Source organism: Aphidius gifuensis, linkage group LG3 (assembly GCF_014905175.1).
Source record: "Aphidius gifuensis isolate YNYX2018 linkage group LG3, ASM1490517v1, whole genome shotgun sequence".
Lineage (NCBI taxonomy): Eukaryota > Metazoa > Arthropoda > Insecta > Hymenoptera > Braconidae > Aphidius > Aphidius gifuensis.
In genome coordinates, this window is record NC_057790.1 from 26979324 (window position 1) to 27005970 (window position 26647).

General features: G+C 26.4%; 3 protein-coding genes and 1 long non-coding RNA gene across 6 annotated transcripts; 1 reads left to right on the forward strand and 3 right to left on the reverse strand.

Moving 5' to 3' along the window:
* Window positions 1–268: 268 nt before the first annotated feature.
* LOC122853408 (RING finger protein 11) lies at window positions 269–2150 on the reverse strand. The gene is made up of 2 exons (XM_044153871.1): window positions 1015–2150; window positions 269–952 (listed from the first exon to the last, which is right to left on the reverse strand). Exons 1-2 carry the CDS (start codon window positions 1141–1143, stop codon window positions 557–559), a joined length of 525 nt encoding a protein of 174 aa, XP_044009806.1. The 5' UTR covers window positions 1144–2150; the 3' UTR covers window positions 269–556.
* Window positions 2151–3726: 1576 nt separating this feature from the next.
* On the forward strand, window positions 3727–24268 carry LOC122853409. The gene is made up of 5 exons (XM_044153872.1): window positions 3727–4126; window positions 4788–4823; window positions 4913–7968; window positions 13830–23540; window positions 23607–24268. Exons 1-5 carry the CDS (start codon window positions 4066–4068, stop codon window positions 23691–23693), a joined length of 12951 nt encoding a protein of 4316 aa, XP_044009807.1. The 5' UTR covers window positions 3727–4065; the 3' UTR covers window positions 23694–24268.
* On the reverse strand, window positions 8877–9409 carry LOC122853411. The gene is made up of 3 exons (XR_006373905.1): window positions 9301–9409; window positions 8994–9225; window positions 8877–8932 (listed from the first exon to the last, which is right to left on the reverse strand). It is a non-coding gene; the product is annotated as an uncharacterized LOC122853411 (long non-coding RNA).
* LOC122853410 (TBC1 domain family member 22B) lies at window positions 23855–26584 on the reverse strand. Of its 3 annotated transcripts, XR_006373904.1 has the most exons (5): window positions 26215–26584; window positions 25838–26031; window positions 24336–25746; window positions 24075–24268; window positions 23857–24001 (listed from the first exon to the last, which is right to left on the reverse strand). XR_006373904.1 is itself a non-coding variant. In XM_044153875.1 (4 exons), exons 2-4 carry the CDS (start codon window positions 25933–25935, stop codon window positions 24128–24130), a joined length of 1650 nt encoding a protein of 549 aa, XP_044009810.1. In that variant the 5' UTR covers window positions 25936–26031; window positions 26215–26565; the 3' UTR covers window positions 23855–24127. The 3 variants fall into 3 exon arrangements, 2 of the variants coding, with proteins under 2 accessions (XP_044009810.1, XP_044009808.1); XM_044153875.1 differs by having other exon boundaries at window positions 23855–24268; window positions 26215–26565; XM_044153873.1 differs by having other exon boundaries at window positions 23855–24268; window positions 25838–25964; window positions 26215–26462.
* Window positions 26585–26647: the final 63 nt, after the last annotated feature.

The window sequence follows — 26647 nt, forward strand, 5'->3', positions numbered from 1 at the left end:
TAATTTGATAAAATATTACTTGACTTAATAATATATTTACTGGTTATCATTATTTTTCGTTTTTTAATTAATTATATAATTATCCTTTTTTTTTTATTTAAATACTAATAAGCCATGCATAAAATATTGTGTGAATATATATATTATAACTAAATATAATTGTTCAAGTGTTTTTGTTGTTTTCACAACATATAGCAGCGTGCAGCAATTTCATGAATTTATCACAACTGGTCATCAAAATAATGCGTTCCGCTTTCACATCTGTTAAATTATATTTTAGCTATTTTAAATTTATAAATATCATTTATTTCGCACCGAAAAACTTTCTCTAAATAATATTCGACAGCTTGAGATGAGATTAAATAAAGCTACTAAAATGATAAAAAAATATTTCCAAATATTCATATATCTATCTGATGATTAATCAAAAAAATAAAAAGAAAAAGCTAATTATTATTATCATATAAATATAATTAATTTTGTTGTTTTCTTCTTGTTAAAATATTTTGAATATTTTACATTCAGTGATGTTGTTGATAAATTGTATATAAAATATCTAAGTTGTTGGATGATAAGAATTAATAAGTGCAGCATCAACCGGTTCCATACATGATGGACAAGTCAATGATCTCAGCAACCAGTCATCAATACATGTCTCATGATAAGTATGCATACACGGTAATATTTTGATAGCTTCCCCAATTGTTAATTCGATCATACATATAACGCATTCACATTTTTTATTACCATTATATTTACGTGTTGGTAAATGTTGAATAAGACCAAGTCGTTTAGCAATACGTACTTGCTCTTCTTCATTGACTGATGTTGAATTAACATTACTTCCATTATTACCAATAACAATACCACCAATACTATGACCAAAGCCAACACTTGATTCAGTTAATCTCATATTTCTACCAATTCCTGGATAACGTGAGTCAATTATTTCCTGTAACAACAACAAAATGATACATCAACATCATCATCCATTTATTTTTACATTTAACTTACATTATAAGGCATTGCTTGTGATCCAATTGTATCCTGTGATAAACTTCCAGTCAATGCTGGATCTGGATTATTACTCAGCAGTGTTGCATTATCTGTTTGTCCACCACTTCCTTTTAAACAATTACCCATTTTTTTCTTAATTATTTCCTTCAACAAGGAAAACAATTTAAATAATGTTTGTTTATTTTTAATATTGACTTATCAATTTTTATAATAATACAATTAATTTTGAGCAGTTTAGCTGCTCATAAAATAAGCTATTAATTTTAACAGCTCTTTAAGTTTGACATGTTATTGTCATTTTTTTTTTATTTTTGTTATTTTTTTTTCAACTGGTAAACAAACTCGATTACAAATAAACTTGATATATTTATTTATTTTTTACATGCTAGATGATATAAAATCACCAAGTATCATCTCATTATTTATCTTATTTATTTGTCAGAGTGTGTCGTCACCAGCTGACTGATTGACTGACTATTATTATTATCAATTTAATGCGATGTTCTTTTTTTTTTTTTGTTTTTTTAGACACACTACTACGACCAGCTGATGTCTTGGCAAAATAACATAGTTAAAATAATAGCTATCATTTGTAGTTTGAGGTAATAATTATACCTAGATGATGACATTTGTTTGGCTATTGTTGTTCACCATCACAGTCATCAACAAGAACATTTTAACACACTGGAAATTTATTTAATTAATATTTAAATTAATTATTTATATCTTGTAGCTTGTGGTGTCTGATGAAACCATAAAAAAACAATCACTAAAATGCTAATTTAATTTATAAATCAATTTTGATATTTTTTTTTTTTTTAATGTAAACACAACACAATTTGTTTATTCAAATATTATAAATTTAGATGACTCTATTTTTTAGCTCATTTGTGAGACGCTCCATTTTAGATGGACACCATGAGACCAGAGACTCCAAGGCTGCCTTTGTCTCTGATTTTGTTTTTTTTTACAATCTGCGATTGTGGATTTTCGTATACGACAATATACGAATCTTAAATATAAATTTTATTCGAGTTTTTTTTTTTTTTTTGTATTTTTTTATACTGGATTATGACTCGTCGCAGTAAAAATATATTTTTTTTTTTTTTTGTCTTTTTTTTTATTGTTATTATGAGTTTTTTTTTCTCTCTCTTTTTTTTTGTTGTTGTTTTTTTTTTTAGAAGTGTATATTTTCTGCATTACCGATTATCGATAAAAATTTAAAAATTCAAAATTAGAAGATTTAAAAAAATATAATTACGATTTGTTGAAAAAGAAAGCAGCAATTATAGGTTGTTCAAAAAAAATTTTAAATAATTAATAAAATTATGCTTATTGGTTTTTTAATTTAAAATTTTTGTTTTTTTTATTATGTAAATATTTATTAGTTCTATTAAGTTGATGGAATTAAAATTATTTAAAATTCTTTGGGAGTTGATTGTTTAATTATTATTAATTAATTAAAATGTAAGGGTGGAGACAGGCTGGACTTTTTTAATTTTAAACATTTATAAATTATTTTTTTTTAAAGTTGAAGAAGATAATTCTTTGGAGAAATAGAAGTGATGAATTAAATGCAATTATTAAAAAATAGACTGGACCAAACTGGAGATAAAAAACCTAAAGATAAAAAACCAGGAAAAATTCATTAGTTTTCCATAGTTATTTTGCTGAATGTCAAACAAGAAACAGCAGTCGAAATTCTATGGTATACTTTTTGACATAATGAGCAATAATTAATTTAAGAATGAATTATATTGTTTGTTTTAACAATTATTTATAACAACTTAAGTTGAATGAATTATATCATACGTTTTCACGGGGGTCTTGATAATTATGAGTATTAATGATGAGCTAATAAAATAGCAGCATTTAAAACAACAGTCAAATACCACTTAAAAAACAAAAATAAAAATAAAAAACAAAAAAAAAAATTTTTAATTAAATTTATTTATAACTTTTAAAACAACAAATTTATTATAAACTTATCCTGGCAAAAAAAAAATTTCTCCGATTTTCTCCGATTTTACAAAACCGGAAAAATTCGAAAAAACAATCGGAGAAAGTTCGAGAGAAAATGCGGACGGACGACAATCAGAGTAAATCAAAAAAATATCGGAGAAAAATTTTCCCCAGAATAATTATCTCCTTTTGCAATAAATTCTTAAATTTGCAATGTTTTTTTATTTAAAAAAACAAGTAAAATAAATAAATAGAATTATTTTTTTTTTTTTTTAATAAATAAAATTATAATCTACATTAAGCATATAATAAAAAAAAAAATTTCCAAGTATTCTAATTCAATAATAAATATGTATTTAGATAAACTAGAAAAAAATTTTTTTTTTCTTGAATTCTCGTAATTTTGATAAGTTAAAAAAAATATATTTATACATAATAATATATACATGTATAATAAAATGAATGAATAAAAAAAAAAAAAAATGATTTCGTCAAATTCCGAGTGATAACATTTACATTAGGATATATTTAATCTTATCTTAAAAACGATGACTTTCAGCCCCTTTGACCAAAGATCTTGGGTGTTTTATTTTCATCTCATGTTAACTTATATTTTCCCTCGTTGAATTATTGTATATTTTATTAAAATGATAGACCTTTGGAGCCGTTTACAAGCAAAGCATGAGGTCAAACATTGAGAACTTGGATGAGATCTCATTCTTATTTATCATTAGTTTTCAACGAGACACCAAACGATCATGTAATGATCCAACAACATTGAGCAATGAAAAAAAATTATATATTTTAAACTACATTAATTTAAAAGTTGATTAAACATTAGTTAATTCATTAATAATATAAACATTTTACAAGAGAAAGAGAGAAAAAGAGAGCGAAAAAAAAAAAGAGTGAGTGAAGTTGAGGGGAACACAGGAAGTGCTTGGGGGACAAAAACAAAATATATATCATTTAGTCTTGTTGGTATTTTAAATGATAGCATTTTGCGTATTATTAGTTGATCCAATTAGACAGTATAAATATTATCACTGTTGAATAACAATAATATAGTGAATAAATAAAATAATCATGAAGTCTCGCCAATATTTGGCAGGCTTTTTGCTCATTCAGTTTATCATATCATCTGGAAGTAAGTAGTTTGATCAAACACAACTTGCACAGTTGTAATTATGATTAATTAATTATTAAGATTTTACTAAATATATATTTTTATATTTTAAATTAATGATTGATATGATTTTTAATTAAATTAATATTTTATGAATTTTATTAACAAGTTAAAATATTCTAAAATTACAATTTAACATTTCTTTTTTTTTTACCATTAAAAGATGTTAATTAAATAAAATTAAAAAAATATTTAATCTGAGAAATTAATATTTGAATTGTTTAATAAATATTAGATGTTTATTTTATATTTTTTTTGGATATTAATTTTTTAGTATACAAAATAATAAATGTTGATTTATTTTGATAAAATATATTGAAAAATATTACGTTTTATTTTTTTAACTGTGCAATGGTTAAAAAAAAAATAATGAATAATTTTTTAGAGTTAAAATAAAAATAAAAATACAAATAATTAATTAATAATTATATAAATGAATAACTAAATCATTAAATAGTTAAAAAAATAAATAAATAAAAAATTTAAAAACTCAGTAGTTGAATAAATGAATAAACAGTTGAATAACTTATTAAATAAATTAATAAAAAAATAATTAAATAGTCAAATAGTTGTATAAATATTCAATTGAATGATTAAATTTATTTTTCAAATTTTTCAACAGTCGCTGGAGAAGTATGTGGACGAATGCAATGCAAAGGTAAATATTATATTAATTTTTTTTCTATAAAAATATAAAAATAATACAAATAGAAAATACCAATAAATAATTAATAAATTAATAAACAGTGGGAGGAACAGCCAAGTTCAAGTATACCGAGGGAACAATTTATCGTTATCATCACAGTGTCAATGTGAGTCTAAATTTAGGAAGAGACTCAACATCATCAAATTTATATATTGAATCAACAGTGTCAATTGAATTTTTATCAGCATGTGAAGCTGATTTACGTATAACTGAATCAAGTATTAACCAATATATACGTGAAAAATATGAAACTGAATTTCCCGATCGTGCTGAATCTGAATTTAAAGAAAAACTTGAAAAATATAGTTTACGTTTTGCATTTGAAGATGGACATGTACATGAATTATGTCCAAGTAAAAATGAAGCAATATGGGCACTTAATATTAAACGTGGTATATTATCAATGCTACAAAATACCATGAAAAGATTTGATGTTGATCATAAAAATACTGAGCTTGATGTTAATGGTATTTGTGATACAACATATCGTCTTCATGAAGCAAGAAAAACAAGTTTAATTGTTAATAAAATTAAAGATCTTGCTGGTTGTACAAATCGTGGTAAACATTTATCAATATTACAATCATATGGTTACAATATAAATCCTCGTTCACGAGCTGAAAATAATCTTCTTAAATCAACGACAAATTGTGAAATTGTTATTGATCATAATATTTATCAAAGTGTTACATGCAAAGAATCACATTTATTCCGTCCACTATCAAATGGTAATGCTGCTGCACAAACAACAATTCACTCGAGTATTGTACTCTTTGAAGAATCACCAAAAACATTTGATGAATTTTTTGATGATGATCAACAATCATCTGGACGTGACACAGTCCCGACAAATCTTCTTTATGATCATTCATCTGAAATAACATCAGTCACTAAAACATCACATGGTGAACTAAGAACATCAATTGATCTTCTAAAAAGTATGTGTAGCCTTGGATCAGGTGGTCAACTTGATCAAACATTTTCCGAGTCTTTCACTAAATTTATTTACTCAGCAAGATACTTGGATTATCCATCATTGTCACAACTTTTAGCACGTGCAAATGGCCTTTGTTTTGGTGGAAAAAAACATATACTTGATGCGTTACCATTTATTGGAAGTAGTGCTGCTATTAAAGTGATGCGTGACATGATGATTAAACGTACAATTGATCATGAACGTTCAAATTCATGGATGACAGCAATCGCTCTTGTTCCTCGACCTGACATTGAAACTGTCTCAGCATTGTTGCCACTTTTGGAAATTGAAAGAGAAATACCAGAAGCACATTTGATATTGATTTATTCATCAGTTGTTCGTGCATTTTGTGAAAATGAAGTTACATCAAATAAATGGAAAAAACAAACAAATGGATTTTTCATTGATAATAATTGTTTGGCAATTAAAGAGACAGGAATTGAAAAGTTTATATCAAGACTTGAAGATACTATTGAGAAAGGATGTAGTCCAAGACCACATGAATCAGATGAAGACAACAGAAGAACACTTGAAGCATTAAAAGCCATTGGTAATATGGGAATTGAAACTAAAAAAATTCTTAAATTATTACAAGTTTGTGTTGAAGATGAAGGTAGCTTTTTATCAATGGATATTAAAATTGCTGCTATTGAAGCTCACAGAAGATTACCATCATGTCAAGCAACTCGTGATGAATTATTTCTTCCTTATTATAGAAATTTTACACTTGATCCAGAATTTAGAATTGCCTCGTATCTACAAGTGATGCGTTGTCCAGATTATAATGTTGTTAAAGTAATAAAAACAGCTCTGAGAGATGAACCAGTTAATCAAGTTGGCTCATTTGTTTGGAGTCATTTGACAAATCTTCTTGAGTCATCATCACCAACGAGAATTGAAATTCAAAGTCTTTTAAGTGATCGTGATCTTGGTGATAAATTTAATAGTGATGCTAGAAAATATTCAAGAAATTATGAAACTTCATTTTTCTCGGAGGAATATAATGTTGGAGGAACGATGCAAATTAATGTTGTATTTTCAGCAAAATCATATGTACCAAGAACACTAACAATGAACATGAGTCTAGATTTATTTGGTGAATCTGTTAATGTTTTAGAGACAAGTGTTAGACTTGAGGGTATTGAACATTATGCAGAGAAATTCTTCGGTCCAAATGGTCCACTTGCAAATGAAAAAATGTCAAAATACATGGCTGGATTTATCAGAAGTTTACGATCAGTACCACAAGATTCAAATATTTATTTGGATGGTGTTAAACAGCTGCCAAATGTCATTGATAATAATTTTGATGATCCAAAAATAACTTATTCTTATAAAATATTTGGCAATGAGCTTGAATTTAAAACACTTCGTGGTGTTGATGATATTGCCATGAATTTGGCAGCATTGGATCCATGGATGAAAATGAAAAAAATATTATCAGGTAAAGAAATAAGATTTGAAAAAACTGGCATGTTTTTGGATGTTAAATATGTTGTGCCAAGTACTGTTGGTCTTCCAGTGAAGCTTGATGTTGCTGGATCAGCTGCATGTAATTTTAAATTATCTGGTATGCTTGATACAGATAAATTTGCAACTAAAAGTGAAATAAATCTTGTTGGTAATATTGCACCAAGTGTGAGTGTTGATCTTACTGGTAAAATGACTATTGATGCAATATTTAAAAGTGCTGGTATTAAATTGAGAAGCAATGTTTATTCATCTGGTGCTGTTAATTTGACTCTCAACATCAAGGGTGTTAATTTGGTTAGACTTAATGTTGAATTGCCGAATAAACAGCTGGAAGTATTTTCAGCAAAGACTGATATTGTTTTTATATCAACAAGTGGAGCAGAGAGTATGGAAAAACCAGTTATTACAAAAATTGGAAATAGATCAAGTAAAGCTAGTCGTATTGAAAATACAACTTGTAGTTGGCCAGTTCTGGAAAGACTAATTGGACTCAAAATGTGTGTTGATTATCAATTTCCAAATGTCACTGATGTTAGTGATGCATCGTATTTTGTTTTGAATGGACCAACTTTGTTTAGGACATCAGTCATCAAGGCGGATCCAACTGCTGAGAGTTACTTGTTTGAATACAAATGGAATGCTACTCCGGTATGTTGATTATTTAAATTTTTTATATTATTATTATTTTTTAAAATACATTTTATATATTACAATTTAATAGAAATAGTAATAAATTGTTGAAAATTAATTATACTGTACGACGATAGTTTTCAATATACAAGATTTTTTTAAAAATATTATTTTTAATGACGATAAAATTTTAACACTCTGGTGCCAGACTAACAATTTTGTTTCACTTACTTTTGAGTATCACCATTCCTGGACGTTGTGAAAATTCAATTGTACTACCTGAGCTTAGATTAGTTGCAAGTTTTAGATGGAAATCACAACTCCAATTTCCAAAGTCGTTTTCATAAATTTCTGTAAAAAAAATGAAGATATATTGATGTCTCATTTTATACATATATAAATACAAAATAAAATTTGTTTGTTATATTTTTACTGTGTATTGTAAGATCACATGAAAATAAAGTAGTAGTATTGACTGTATATTCATTTGAATTTTTGAAAATGATTGATCCATTTGGATGTTTCCACAAACAATATTCAATTTCATCAGCTCCAATTAAGTCATTTTTATATTTTTTTATAAAGTTTGATATTTTGCAATAAAAAACGACTTGTTTTATTTTATTTTCATTTTTATCAGCTTCATTTTCGTAGCTATATTCCATCCCAGATTCAACGTAATAATCTGTTGAAATAAAAATATACTTTTTAATAAAAATGTTCATATTTAACGAGTAAAATTTTACTACTTACTCCGGACTTCTACTGAAAAGTGGAATTCCATTGTCGTGCTGCCTATGTTGCTTTCATTGAAGGCCAGATAACATCTCCAATCACCATGGTGATCCAGTATGTTTGCATTTCTTATAAACATTGAACAATTACCTGCTTCTAAATCAAAGCTATCAGTTAATTGTGTTACCTCTTCATTTGCTTTTTGAATTCTACAAAATATCAGCGGTTTATTGTGTGAACAATTTACCTGAAATAAAATTAAAAATAGACAGGTGATTTTAACTTTAATATTGAGACAATTTACTTACCCAAAATTCATCATTATATTTTACAACATAATCATTTGTACCCCACTTTTTTGGTAGCTCATTATATTTTTCAATTTTTACTACATTTTTCTGCAATATTATTGTTCGATTAATTTTAAAATTTCCATAATCTATTGCGAGCTGCTTTGCTCCATACTCAGATGATTTATCAATTGTAAATTCACACTCAGTAAGACTGCTAATATTTTCAAACTCGAAATTAATTATTGGCCTGAAAATAAAAAATTATACATTTAACATCAATTATTTTTTTTGTGAAGCTTTTTTTTGTTTTCTTCATATTTACTTGTAGCTATGAATGATTGGCTCTGTTGTCTTGGAAAAACCACCATTTGCTGATAAAAAAATACATTTTTTAGGATTTTTTTGTATGCTGTACAATGAGACATGAAAATTGTCCTCAGTCGTATCTACAATAATTCGTGCACGAGTTGAATCTAAAAGGAAAAAAATTTAAAAATAATTTTTTCTCAGCTAAATTTGATTGAACAAAGTCGAGGGATTTTTTATATAGGTATAATTTAAGTATACTTACCCCAAGTTGAAATAGAAACAATATAAAATATACTATCAATTGACGATGTACACCTAAATTTCCAAAATCCATTGTCAAAAATTGTTAAATTTTCCGAAAGCTTCGATTTAAATGTCCCGTATTCCAAATATTTATAGCCAAAAAATTTCAAATTTTTTATAAATGTACCGTTTGGTTTTTCAATACGACAATATTTTGGATAATTAAAAGTCGAATACAAAACTGTGAGAAATGATCCTTCAGTACTTAATATATCCAACAAATAAATCATCGAGTATTCTGTAATTATTTTTTTTGGATAATCACACAAGCTTGTTTTAATGTAAAAAGACAGCCTGAAGTTATTTAAATACTGTGGAAATTGTTGGTCTTTTTCAAGAACGCAATGATATAAACCGTGGTTCTTGACGTTAAATAAATTTACAGAAATATTATTGTTTTCCAATCGAATAAGTGAGTCACTTTGTGTTGACTCATTTCTACTGTACACCATTATTTCCTGAAGGCAGTTAAACAAGTAATTCTAAAATTATATATCGTCTTTTTTTTTACGGTGGTGCTATTGGTACCGTGTACGGGGAAATTTACCAGAAAAATATTCCCGTATTGACCCGTATCAGCACGGATAATTATTTCGTTATTTTTTTTAAATTTAATTTATACCTTTTTTAATCTCCCATCAAAAGTTTCAAATTGACATGAGATATTTGCATACGAGGTGGTTTTAAATTCAATATAAGTTCCTCTTGTGATATTTTCCTGACGTTTTGAATTGTCAATTGTCTGCATGCAGAATAATAAATTTCAATTTATTAGATTTTATACTAAATGAATATTGATTTTTTTATTAAACAAAATTATTTACCCATGTTTTATATATGTCAAATGTGTCGGTTGTATTTACTATGTTTTCTGTTGACTTGTCTGTTTCATTGACATAATACGTTATAATTTCCCATCTGCCAAAAAAAGTTCTACAACTTCTACCTGGTAGTATGATAAATTTCGTTTTTAAAATTTTAAATTGACAACTATTTTCATTTCCGGTAAAATAAAATTCATCATCTGTCTTTGGATAAATTTCGTAAAGCTTTTTTTCCTGATTATAATTTTGTGGTATCTCGAAATAATCATTCAAATAAAATATTTCATCATGGTGAATTACTTGACATTTTTTTATTTGTCCAGGTACTTTTTTTGGTCTCAGGGAAATTGCGTTGTTCATTACAGAGACCATTTTTTTATTAATTATTTCTGTCTCATTTTTTTTGGATATTAAATAAACATCATCTGCATATTTACTTTTTTTCTGTGAGCAAAAATATATTTTTTAAAATGAAATAAAAAATTTCTATGAACACCAAATAAAAATATATACCTCTGTTGGTGCTGTTATCAAAAATTGCTGAAATTTAATTCCATATTTTTTATCGCCAATTTCGTAAGTGGTATTAACGACCCAATAGCCGTAGAATTTTTCTTGAAAGGGTGATATTGCAAATGAGCATGATTTATAATAATCCAATAATTCAAAATATTTTTTTATATCTTCGTTATCTGTGGTATCTGTCATGTTCCAATGACCATTTTTAATCAAAGAGTATTCTGTTCTGAATTGTCTGTACGTATTATATAATTTTGCTTCACAAATTTTTATGACACCATCAAATACTTCTTCAACATGTAAATCAGCTGTATCATTTATATTGACAACGATTATTTTTTCTCCACTTACATATTCTATATGTCAGAAAAGTTATATTTAATAATTAATAAATAATTTTTTATGTCAATAATATTTATTACTAGCTGAATAATTGGCATTTGGCAGCGAATACGGGGCAATTTACAGAGACATTTATACGTATTTTCTGTGAATTTCCCCGTATCGGTGCCAATAACGATTTTATTTATTTATTTTTTTATTTATTTATTTAGTTAATATATACATGCCCTTGACATTACGTACTTATGGGCTACATTGTAAATTAGCAATAATATTTTGTTAATTTAATGTGGTAGTATAAAATTATAGATATAAAATTATTTACAGAAATTGATTGAGTATTTATTCTTGAAATTTTTATCATGATTATTTTTTAATTATTTAATTTTATTATTATTTTATACCTAGTAGAAAATAAAAAAAAATAAAATAGGAGAGATAAATTTGACTATAAATAACGTTGAAGAATTGTGATTAAAATAAAAAATATATTAAAAAAAAAAAAAAAACATTTATGTTCAAAGCACAAATTATCGGTTTTCAAATATTGATAACGAATGAAAAAATAAAATTTTAACTGTAGATAAATATAAATTGGTATAAAAAAAATACAAAAATAAATAAAGTAAAATTTATATTTTCATACAACAAAAAAATATAATGTGAATTAAAAATAATTGAAAAAAATATGATTTTTATTTATAAAATTAAACAGAAAATAATAAAATATTATTATATAAACTTATCGATATATTTTTAATTTAATATTTATTCAATTCCTCATTAAAATTTAATAATCTTGTGAATGTTGAGGTCACAATTGAGCGAGAAGAAAAAAATTTATTTTAACAATTTTTAAATAAAAAAGAACAACAAAATTTTTATACAATGAATATATGTATAATATATTAATGGAATATTAAAAATATGCATAAGATAAAATTCTATAAATAAATAAACATACCATATATATTATCGGCAGATGCACATTGATAAAATAGAGTAACAAAGCCAAATAATAGGAACCACTCCATCGTGATGGGCCGATAGCTCAGCTGACAATACTGAGGCATTTCGAAATTATTCTATTCGACACACAAACACGAGTTTATTTTAATATTTCGGAGCACCAACACATTGATGAGTGATATAATTAAGTTTTATTTATTTTATTGTATTATTAATATTTATTTTAATAAGAAAAACGTATAGAGAAATGAGTTTTTTAAGTATTTTTTTTCCCAAAAGAAACATAAAAGAGTTATTGGCGTGATAAATTTATATCTTGGAAAAAAATTACTTCTTCCGAGATTTTTTGGGCTCAAAATGATGGTAAACCTTTCCCTTATTATCTCATAAATTTTCAAATGAATTCTTCGAGTCCTTTTATTGCTGGAAAAAAAATAAATAAAATCGAAATCTTGAAAATTACATAATTATGCATATAGTGGTATTTGACTTAAAAAATTCATATCTTTGGAAAAAAATATTTTTCTCGAAATTTTTTTTGTTTAAAATAATAATAAGCCTTTCCCTGATTATTTTATAAATTTTTAAACAAATTCTTCGAGCCGTTTAATTACCAGAAAAAAAAATAAAATCGAAATCGAAATCCTGAAAATACATAATGCATATAGTTGACTTTATAAATTTATATCTTTGGAAAAAATTGTTTCTCTTGAGATTTTTTGTACCTAAAATATTGGTATACTTCCCTTTCATTATCATGCAAATTTTTAAACAAATTCTTCGAGCCATTTAATTACTAGAAAAAAAATAAAATCGAAATTTAAAAAATAACATAATTATGCATATAGTGGTATTTGACTTTATAAATTCATATCTTTGGAAAAAAATATTTTTCTCGAGACTTTTTTTGTTTAAAATAATAGTCAGCCTTCCCCTGATTATCTTATAAATTTTTAAACAAATTCTTCGAGCCATTTAATTACTAGAAAAAAAATAAAATCGAAATCGAAATCTTGAAAAATACATAATGCATATAGTTGATTTATAAATTTATATTTAAAAAAAAAAATTATTTCTCTCGAGATTTTTCTGGCTTAAAATAATAGTAAATCTTCCCTTCATTATCTCAAAAATTTTTGAACAAATTCTTCAAGCCGTTTAATTGCTGGAAAAAAACAAATAAAATCGAAATCTTGAAAATTACGTAGATATGCATATAGTGGTATTTCACTTTATAAATTCATATCTTTGGAAAAAATTACTTTTCCCGAGATTTTTTTGGCTTAAAATAATAGTAAACTTTCCTCTCATTTTATTATAAATTTTTAAACAAATTCTTCGAGTCGTTTTATTGCTAGAAAAAAAAAAATCTCAAATCGAAATCTTGAAAAATACATTTGACTTTATAAATTTATATCTTTAGAAAAAATCACTTCTCCCGAGATTTTTTGAGCTTAAAATATTAGTAAACCTTTCTCTCATTATCTGATAAATTTTTAAAGAAATTCTTCGAGCCATTTAATTACTAGAAAAAAAAAACTAAAATCGAAATTCGAAAAATAATATTATGAAAATTTTTTTTCAGACTGAAAGTGTAATGCGATTGGCATTTGACACTCCTGGATCCCGAATAAATCGAGAATCAAGTATCATGGTGAGCTTTGACGGTCCAAACAGAAATGTATCAGTCCTGCTACGTTCAGCTGGTAACAGTTTCGTTGCAAAAGGTACCTACAAACGAACTGATAACGAGGCAATGATTGATGTTGGCCTGGACATAAATGGTACCCAGCATCTCCACGCTCATATTGGTTATTCTCGTAAAAAAGTAAACTACGGCTACACATATTCACCACGTATTTATTTGGGCATAAACAACGAGCGTATACTTCAGCTAAATGGAACAATAAGAGATGCATCTAAAAATAATATTTCCCAGTGTGACATTGATTTAAATTTCGAAACAAAAAAAGTAACAAGTAAATTAATTGGCTACGTGATGAGAAGAAATACAAGTTTAACTGGTAACATCAAACTTGAGTATCAATTGAAAACTTTAAATAAGAAAGAAACACTTCAAATTGAAATTGCACTTCACGATAGATCAACAAAAAATTTATCTCACAATGAGGCACACTTTGAACTTCAATCAAGTGCATATCCTGAATTAAATGCCATAATTGATTCATGGTACAAACAAGCTATTGGTCATCTTGAATTACACTTGGAAATAAACACAAAACCACATTTACGTGATGATAAATACAAGCTAACAGCACAAGCTGTATTAACATATTCAAAAGCATATTTTCAATCACAAGAAGCACGTGTTAATGCATTTATTTCAATAAATAAACCAATACAAAATTTAGATATTAAATTTGAAATACAACGTGTATCAATTGGTCCACATTCAAAGACATTTATCATGATAAGATATGCACCAGGAAAAGAAATAACACTGGCTGTTAATTTGATAATACCAAGAGGTAATATGTTGGCAATTGAGGGGCACGCCAATATGACTATTCCAAATTACAAACCAATGATTATTAATATTAAAATAACTGAAAAAGCTAAAAAAGAATATGACATTGATTTTTATGGCTCATGGTTCAGTGGACATAATGCAACAATCAAAGGTATGTATGCTGATAGATCAACAGCTGTTGTATCAAATGGTTCACCAAAAATAATAAGTCATAATTTAAAACTCGTACTACGTTCACCGAGTATCGAACGTGATATATTAATAAATTGTAAATTTTATCGTGATCATGCAAATATTAAAGTTGACATTAATATTGAACATCTTGATTCTGATAAGTATGCATTAAAAATTGAACATTCAATATTAACAAATGGAACATTTTCAACATCTGCCAAAGCAAAATATCGTAATACTGTTTATGCAATTTTAATAAATGTCGATGTTCAACGTGAAATTAGATTGGAACTTCAATTGGACAGATGGCGAGACGTTCATCTTATTTTAACTGGAATAAATGACGATAATACAAAAACTTTTGGTATTGAAATTAAGTGGGATGCTAATAGAGATCCAGAATTAAAATTCATTGGTCAATTTCAATTTGATAAATATTTTCAATTAACAGAACAACCAATAACTAAAAATTTAACTGGATCAGTGATGATATCTTATCCAGGAAGATTGTTAACTGGTTCTTGTCATGCTGCAATTGTTAATTATAAAAGTTATATATTAGATACAAAAATTGTATGGGATCCATTGAAGGCAATTAAATTTGATGTTGAAATTGATTTTGATCCAAATAATTGGAGAAATCAAATGAGACTTAATAGTTACTTATTGACACCATTTGAAATGTGGCAAAAAACATCAATAAATATTAAATATAAATTAACTGAGCAACAATTTATTGCTGACTTTGAGGCATTTTGGCAAGATACTGAAAAATTTTTAATACAAATGCTATTATCAAGTGTGGAAAGTCCATCAACTGGTACAGTTGAGTACAATGCAAATTGTGGATTAAGTAGTACTGTTCATTTGATTGGTTGGTTGACAATAAACATGACTCATATATTTACAAAATTAAGTAATCAAGCAAGTGTTGATACACGTTTTTTAGTTAACTATCATCCTGATAAAATAATTAATCTAAGAAGTGTATGGAATTTAAAGAGTCCAGATAATCATAATGATAATTTTACGTTAACTGGTAATTTACGTTTTATATCACCATTGAGTAATTATAAAAATGGTGATGTTAAATGTCAATTGAGTTATTCATCTGAATGGAAATTTGATGGTACGTCAAGTGTTGAAATTGACTTGAGAAGATACACTGGTATTTTACGTGGTGATATTGCTAGAATTAAAGAATCAATGATACAATTTAATATCACAACACCAATTGAAAAATATTCATTTTTAAAAGGTGAATTTGGTTTATCAGAAAGTGATAGACATGTTGTTGCACAAGTTACAAGTCCATCTGGTCCAATTGGAATTGAAGCATTGTGTCAATTATTTACAATTACAAATCATGATTTTAATGTTATGCTTAAAATATCAACGCCAATTGAATTTTTACAAAAATTTTTAATTTTAGCTAAAATGGGAAAAACTGAAAATGATTTTCGTATTTCGTATAATAATATTACAGCTGGTTTTCAAGCAATTTGGCATTACAATAATATTACTGATTTTCATTATAGTTATATATTATTTACACCAATTCATGGATTTCATGAGAGTGGTGTTGTTGCTAAATTAATAATAAATGATTCGAGTTTTAAAAAATTCAGTCAATTTGCAATTGACACGGAATTTTCGATTAAAATTGTCGAAACGAAACTTGGATTGTCTGTTGTAACTGGACCAAAGCCAATAATTTATCAACCAAAAATTATTGATACAATTGTCATGACAAAGACTGGACAAGTTGATGAAGATAATTTATTGTCAAATGATGATTTTGAATGGCATGGTGATGTCGAAATAAATTTGGCAGTTATTGAGACAGTCATTGGACATTTAAATATCAATAAGGATGATGTGTCTTATCAAATATCTGGAATATTGATACTACCACCTGGTAAAATATTAATTGATGATAAATTAATAATCAAAAATTTATTTGACATGAAAAATGTGTTACAAATTAAAACACCATTTTCATTTGCATCAATCGTTGATTCAAATTATGTATTTAATTTTAATAAAAAAGACTCAATTTATTTTACAACAATGGAGGTAAATGTTTTGCAAATTTCTGATGATAATTCAACATTACTTGTTGGTGCTGGTTACACTGGTAATTATTCATTTGTCAAAGCTGATGAGGATGATTCAGTTGTTCATCATTTACAGGTGTCATTTAAAACACCATTTGAAATTTTGGAGTATCTTGATGGTCATGGTGTACTTGAAGTTGATGAGAATATTTATAAATCATCAATCGAAATACATACAAATAATAGTAATGCTGAAATGTCTGGTTCTTTGGAATTTGAAGAATCATTTTTTGATGGAACAATTGTATTTGGTATTACATCGGACGTGCTAACAATTCCAACAACAAGAATTAATGTTAAAAAAGATTTAGCTGAAGTTGAAAAAAAAATTGAAGCTGAAATTGAAATAAAACAGCTGAAAAATGTACCATGCAAGGTTCAAGGTACTTGGTTATTTGAATCAGAGGAACATGTTGAAATGTCAATTGGCATTGAGACATGGGTACCATCACTTCGTCAATTTAATGCTGGTTTAATTTATTTAAATAAATTAGCAACTAATGAGAATGCTCAGCTAGATGTTAATATTAAAATTCATCCTGATGATATTTATAATTTAACAGCTTCATATGAACCAAGTCAAACATTTGGCTTTAAATTACAAGGACCACAAGATATATTTTATAAATTTAATGGAGAAATTGAATCATCAAAACATATAACTGGACAATTAAAAAATATTAACGAGACAATAATTTATTTGATTGATGGTAATTATGATCTCAATGAAATAAAACCAGGTGGTGTATTGTTTGAAGTAAACACAAAGCTTCTTGACAGTGAAAATAATATAAAACATAATATTAAATTTGACTTGACACGTGAAATACATGGTATCAAATTAAAACTCGTTACTACCTTGACAAATGCAAGTTTATCATTTAATTATGCAAATGCATTTAACTGGGATACGAATATTGATGCTGATTTATTAAAACAAAACACATCAACTGGTGAATTTTTAAAAATCGAAAAATGGTCATTAAAAGCATTTGCAAATGTTCCAGTTAATGGAAATGCAAGTATATATTTACGAACAGAATCACCCCTGATTGATCTTGAAAATATGGAAATAAGTGGTAATTTAATGTTGTCAAATGACAGTGGTGATGCAAGATTACGACAAAATATAAATAATATTATTAAACGTATAAATGTTGCTTGGAAATTGTCATATATGATTGACATGTTTATAAAATCATCTGGTAGCATTGACAACAAGGACATTGGTGTAAATATTTACTTTAAAAATCCATTAAATTTATATAGAAATATAAATTTTGGCTTTGATCTAAATGCTAATAAATGGAAAACATCAACAAACACAAGTTTTGGATATAAAAATAATGAAAATATTGATGTTGTTATTCTAGTTAAACTTCCACCGCCTGATGATGACAATCATCAATTGTTACTATCTTATCATGGTGATAATGGAGTACAAAATAAAAATTACATTATTGGATATAATTCAATAAAAGGTAAATTAAATTACATAACTGATGGATCAATTAAAATGACAAATAAAAGTATTGATGGACATTTTCGTCTTTGTCAAGGTTCTGGATCAACTGAAGTTGTGATAAATAATATTTTAAATGCTACATTTGAACATAAAAAAATTGGCATTAATTATTCTTTGTATACACCAAAATTTGCTAAAAAAAAAACAGTTAATATTGTGATGCATTATGATGGCTCACCAATTGAACGTAATATAATTGACATTGATATTTTTTATCCAGGTAAAAAACAAATTGGAAAAGCTCATATATCATATGAAAGTCTTGTTAATGTTAATGGAACATTAAATGCAACAACATCAATGCCAAAATTTCAATATGCTGCATGTAATTTTATTGTTCTAACAACATTAAAAAAAAACATGAGATTTGTACAATTTTATTGGCCAAATGATACAGCATTATTCGCATCAGATTATACATATCACAGTGAAAAATTAGACTCAAATTTAGAAGGTATTATTAAACTTGAAGTACCACTTAGTACAAGACACATTGCAAATTTAAATTATGGATATAAAAAACGTCCACTTGTTACAACTGGATATTCAAAATTAATTTATAATAATAATAGTATTTTAGAGGGTACATATGATTCAAAAAGTGAATCACGTGCTGGTTTTGAAAAAGAACATATTATAATTAATTTAAAAAATTCATATCATCCATTGGCTATTGATTATGTTAATCAATTTGAATATTCAGCTGGTAATTTTGGCACAAATTATCCAAATCTTGAAACTAAAAAAATACGTATTTATAAACTTGATAATCATACAGCATTTGATATTGCTGGTGAATCAAAAATAAGAACAACACATGAAGGACAAGATATATATTTAACAGCAATACATTTAAATAGAACAGTTAAATTAAATACTGATTATAAAATATTACCAGGTGAATTTGATAACAATTTTTGGATAAGTCTTGCTGATGATGCATGGGCATCATATAAAATAAATATTGTAAATAAAACAACTGAAGATATTGATAATCAATTTATCATATTAAATATAGCATATCCAAGAAAAAAATTTACATTTGATGGATCATATTTTGTGACAAGTCGAGAATTTAATACTGATGGTAAATTAAGTTGGAATAAAACATCAACTGATTATTCATATGATTATTCAAATGGCAATGACAGAGAAAGAACAATTGGTGCTGGATTTATTTGGAAAAATTTAACTGATAATAATGATGCTGTTGATGGACCAACTGTTGATAGACAAATGGCACAATTTAGCTTAAAACATCCTGGTCTTACACAGGATACAACATTATCTGGTTATCTTGTTAGGCATGATGGTGCTATACTTATTAATACAACAATTTTAGCAAATTATTCAGACTCACCAGACAAGCTATTATCATTAACTGCAATTATTAAAAATGAAAGTACAAGTACACAAAATATACAATACAGTTATTCAATAAATGGTAAACATCCAAAAACACGCTTGGAACTTGATATGTTTGGACATGCTGGTAAAGTTCATTTAATTAAATATGAAACTAATCATAGAGCATTGTATCGACGTAGTTTTCTTCCTGAAGAATCTGGAAAGCTATTTATTTATTTAAATATTCCAGAAAATAAATTTGAATTTGATAAAAAAAATAATGAGTTGATAAAACATTTAGATATTATGTATTCATCAACTGATACAGAGTATAAAATAAATGGTAGTGCAATTGATACAGTTAAATCATTAAATTCAACTGGTGAATTTTATTTAAATGTAGATGAAAAATTAACTTGGATGATGGTTAATTATACACCAGATGCAATTGAGAGTTTACGAATGTATGGAAATATTCCAAATGCTAGAAATGCTGTGTTTGATGTATGGAGAACATATGACAGAGATTTGTTGATATCAGATGTTGCATTTTATGTAAAATTAAATCACTCAAGACTCGTTACATCAATGACAAAATGGAGACCAGATTTAAAAAATGACATTGTTAATCTTGTAAAAGATACAGTTACAAATATTTACAATGAAATTGGTAATGATGCTGATTATTGGAAGCAGTATTTACGAACAGAGGGTATGAATGCATTATCAGAAGTTTGGGATGATGCTAGAGATGATTTAGATGTTTTAATTGATGACTGGGAAAATTTAAAAGAACTTGATGATGATTTAGAATTATTAAAAATATATCTTAATGATTCTTATAATGCCAATGATTTTTATGTTAAGGATGTTGTTGCTGTTGGTCTTTATGTTATTGATGAAATGTCACTGAGAAGTCATATTGAATCATTGCCAAATATATTAAATGAAATATGGGAAATAATGGGAGAATCTGGTGAAGCTATTCGTAAATCATTAGTGTGGATTATTGAAACAACAAAAGCTGGATATAAAAAGCTGAGTGAAATAGTAAGTGCAATTTTAAAAGGTGAAAGTTATGAACAAATATCAAGTATCATTGAAAAAATAGTTGAAAAATATGATAAATTTATGAAAGATTTACATGTTGCATTTATAAAATACATGGAAAATTTATGGTCAACATTTTATCGTACAATTTATAATCAATGGAATAAAACATTAAAAATGATTGAACCAGCATTCATCAGAGTTCTTCATTATCTTGAAGCAGTTGCATGGAAAATAAGTGAAGAAGTCTCACATTTTTTGTATGATCGTCAAAATGAACTAATAAAATCTCCCTATTTTAATAGATTTACAAATTTAACCCAAGATGTTGATAAATTTTATCGTGATATTAAAAATAATGACATTATAACAAACATAAGAAAATATTCAGCTATCATAGTGTCATTTATAAAAGAACGTTATTTTTCAATGGTACCATTTGGTCAAGAATTAAAAGATCTTGTTGATGAAATAATAACAGAGCTATCAGAATTAAAAAAATTACCAAGTATTAATTATACATATGAAAAAATTAATTATTTAATTGATCAAGCAAATTATTTTTATCAATATTTTGGTATTAAAAGTAAAATTGAATATACAGTACGTATTATACATTTAAAATTAATAACAATAAGTCAAACAGCATTACAAACTGAAAGTAAATATCGTGAAGCTAAAACAAAATTTATATTTGATCCAGATAATGGTATAATGTGTTTAGAACAAAAGCTACCAATGTCATGGCATGCATTTAATCAAACACCAGAATTTCAAGAAATTCCAGAATATCGTACAATTGTTGATATGCGAAATTATTTTACAATATCAAATTCAACATTTTGGAATTTATATTATCGTTATAGACCATATACTGATCCTTACAATTGGCTACCACCATTTAAAGCACAAGCTATGATAATTGGCTATCAGCATCTTGTTACATTTGATGGTTTACATATTGATTTTGTTGGAAAAGATAGTTATCTTCTTGCTGCTGATTTTGTTAATAATGATTTTTCAGTTTTAATAAATTACGAGGATGAAAATAATTCAACAATTCGACATAAAATTATTGTATTAACTGGTAAACAAATCATTCAAATTGATGTTTTTCGTGATAGTGTTGAGTTGGGTAATTCTGGTAGAGCATTACATCTACCATTAAAGCTTGATAATAATATGGGCTTTGTTTATCAAGAAGAGAGTATTGTTACAGTTGAATTAAAAAATGGACAATTTAAGTTGAAATGTAATCTTAAATATGATGTTTGTATTATTGAATTGAGTGGTTGGTATTTTGGTAAAACAGCTGGTCTACTTGGTACAATGAATAATGAAAAATGGGATGATACATTAAGCTCAAATGGACGAGTTATCATTGATAATATTAAAAAATTTGCAAAAAGCTGGTCATTACCATCAACAGCATCAGCTGATAATAATTTAAATTTTTCTGATAATCTTGCTATAATTGGTGAATACGATTATGAATCATATAGCTATTGTAAAAATTTATTTTTAAATTCAAGCTCTGAATTTGTTGATTGTTTTGCTGTTATTGATACACATGATTATGCTGTTGCATGCAAGAGTGTAAGATCAATAAGTGAAACTTGTACATTGGCTATTGGTTATATGCAAATATGTGGTTTTTATAATACATATTTAAGAATACCAGATACATGTACATCTTGTCCAATGATGATTGATGGTACAACTGTAGCTGAAGGTGAATTTATTAAATTAGAAAATACAAAAGTACCAAAATCAACTGATATTGTATTTATTGTTGAAGCTAAATCATGTAACAATGACATCAAAAGAAATCGTAGTATTGATCAAGTTATTGCATATTTAAATAAAGAATTTAATGATAATGGTATTAAGGATAATAGATGGTCACTTGTGACATTTGGTGGTGATGATGTTTATGATAAACCAAGAAGTTTAATTCTTGATAATAAAATATTTACAAATTCATGGCGTTTTCCAGATTATTTTGATAATATAAAAATTGGTAATGGTAATCAAGATATATTTTCAGCAATTGGATTTGCTACACAACTTGTTTTTCGTGCTGGTGTATCAAAAACATTTATACTAATGCCATGTTCACATTGTGAACAGCTTAATCAAACACTTGATTATTCAGTCATTAATCAAGTACTACTTGAGCATGATATACGTCTACATATATTAATGGATGGTGATTTTAATTTTCAAAAATCAAGAATAAATAAAATTTTTTATGGTCTTGATGCAACAAAAGGTTACACAAGAAAAGACAGTAAAATATTAAGTGGTGATGTTGATTTACGTAGGCAAGTTAAATTATCAAAAAGTGCATTGGGATATTGTACACCACTTGCACTTGAATCAAATGGTACAATTTTCAGTGGAAATAAATTAAAATACAATGATATGTCAGCAATTAAAAAATTTGCAAGTGTATTTGCTAAAAGAGTTGCATCAACAGCTGTACCAAATTCATGTCAAAATTGTGAATGTACTGCTAACAATGATGGTGTAACACATATGGAATGTATACCTTGTATTTATCCAATGCCAACTGAAGTTGATTATGTTACTGTAAGATTAATTTTACTATTGGCTATTTAATTATTTATTATTTCTAATGTCGAGATTTTTTTTTAGGAAACTTTTGATGAAGATGATGGATATTCTTCGGCTATTCAACAAATGGACACTGACTACGTTCAAGTTGATCAAGAAGAAGATTAATAATTACGTTATTTAATTTTTAAAAATATCATAAACAAATTTAGCTATGTTTTTTTTCCATTGACACATTTGAAATATTTATTACTTTTTTTTTTGTATTTGTGTCGAGCTTTTTTCTTTGATGACAATAGTCTTATGATAATAAAATAGAAGAAATGTAATTTTGTGTTTTTTTAAAATTTATTATTTTATAATTTTTAATTAATTTGTATATATATATATATGCCTATTTTAATATATAAAAAAGAATTATTAATATTACAATAATTGATGTTTATGCAGGCAGCATTGAATGGTAAAAAATCTGGCTGATGAAAGAATATAAATGAATTTATAATTTGCAAAATTCTTTCATTAAATTTAAATGAAAAATTTAATTACCCAATTTGGAAGTTGATTTAATTTTATCGATTTGGTGGTAAACGTGAAATTGGTCATCTAGGATCATGTGCTTGTAGATGATTTGGTGCATCAGCAAATGTAAATTTTAATTTATAAGCTTCAGCAACAAGAACACCAATTTCCGAGTCTGACCAATTTTGTGTTGGTAAATTTTGCAGCATCAACATTAAGCCCTTAAATGCAAATTTAATTAAACAACAATTACAACTGATTTAGGAGTGTAAAAAAAAAGTGTATTACCTGAAAATCTGGTTGAGCAAGAAGATGTCTTCTCCATCTCAATAAAAATGCAGCACAAACATAAAGTTGAAATGATGCAAATCTATCTGATTCAGCTAAATATGTATCCCAAAGTCTAATTGTACAATGAAGTGGAATTTCACGTGTCAATAAATTATTCATCCATCTAAATGAAAATTGTAAATAATCAACACCATGTTTATGTAAATGTTGATGTAATGGTGCATCAATTCTTTGTATTAATTCTTTTAATTGATTAACTTTATGTTGAATTCCTAATTGAGCAAAAATATAATTATCTTGTATACCATCAAGAAATTTTGATAGACACCAAAAACTATCAGCTTCAAGTATTTCACGTTGTTTTTGATCTAATGATGCAACATCATAATTTTCAATATCTTGCCATGATGATACTGGTATTGTTTCTTGTAAAAATACTAAAAAAAATGGTGTTACTAAATCGTTCATGCCTTGTACATAGCCTGATGCTGGATGACGAATTGCCCAAATGTATAATATTCTTTCAAATATAAGTTGTACAGTATTTTGTTGAAATAATGATATTAATGGTGACATACGTGGTATATCAATGTGAATTTGACGATATGTATCTTGAAAACTTTCGTCTCTTTCAACATTATAATATTGTTTAACTAAGTTTAAATAATCAAAACGTTTACGTTCAAGTACTTGTTGACGACGTTCTAAACTTGCTGGTAAATATTCTGATAATAAACGCCATGTTACTGAACGTAGCTTTGCTGGTACACCAGACCATGATAATTGTCGTAGTTCATCTAAATTAAGCAATGATGCATCAAGTAAACTTTGAAATTTATCAATTTTACTTTCACCATCTTGTTCTTTTGATGGTACAAAAAATTTATTTGCTGATGCTGATTTAAGTGGTTGAGGTCTACCAGGATAATGGGTTGAACCACGATTTGGTGAATTACCATAATCATTATTGTCATTATTATCATGACATTTATTACGATCATTACGTAAATGTAATGGTTGAACAGCAAGTCTTTGTAATGCTTCAATGCGTTTTTCTTCTGGTATTATTTCTTGTAAATTTTTATTATAATATTGTGTATCATCTTTTGTTGATGTATCACGATTACCACTACGATGAGAATTTATAACAGACATTGCTGCTGAATGACTTACTTTTTTTGATATTTTAATATCAGATACAAGACAAAATTCATCATCACCAGAATCCCATGCATCATCAGTACTTTCTTGAAAATCTCTAAATGATGCTGCACTAGTACTTCCTCCTGCACCACCACCAACAGTTGTTACTCCAACACCACCACCAACATTACCACTACCAACTACAACTCCTGGTAAATTACTTGTTGCATGAATTTTTGGACGATTATCTTGTTTTGGACTTGGTCTAGAATTGATTTTCATTACAAATTTTTTTATTTTAAATTAAAACATTTAGGTATAAATTTTTTTTTAGCAAATTGTTATTAGTAAAATACCTTCCTGGTACTGTTTTTGCATTTTTTTTCCAAAATGACTGTTGATTATTATTATTTCCTTGATGCCTGTATTTATTTTCCATTATATCAGCTGTCATAAATTATTTTGTCATCAATTGTTTTGATACTAATTGAACACATGGATCACATTGAAAATAATATTAGATTTATTAATTTTAAATTAATAGTTGTATCTATCAACAAAAATAAATATTACATATGAATTTTAAATATTAATTTTATGGGTTTAGGTGTTTAATATTGAGCAGGTTATGTCAGTTTGTAAATAAACATGACAGCTATCAATATTTTGTAAACACTAAAACGCAATTTAAAAAGTTTATTTATAACAAAGCTCATATATTTATGACTATTACCATTATAACAATAAATATTGTTTCTTTGTTATATATACTGCATTACAAATATAATTAATTATTAAAAAAAAAAGGATGGCACACGTCATCGATGTCGTTTACACACACTCAAGTCACAACATCTACACTCTGTCAAAATGTTCTGTCAAAAAGTGTAAATATTATTATTTATATTTTTTTTTTTTATATCAAATTAGCCTTTATATATTAAACTATTAATTAAAAATCATTAATGCTATGTAAATGATGATGAGCAATTAAATAAAAAATAAAAAATAAATAAAAAATTATTACAAAATGTCCAAGTATTTTTTTTATTTGACGTAAGGAAAATGATAAACAAAAAAAAAATGAGTAATATTTTAACTCTTTTTTTTTTTTTTTTTAGTCATCAAAAGCCCGAGAGGTGGTGCTATCTAGTGGTAATTTATAT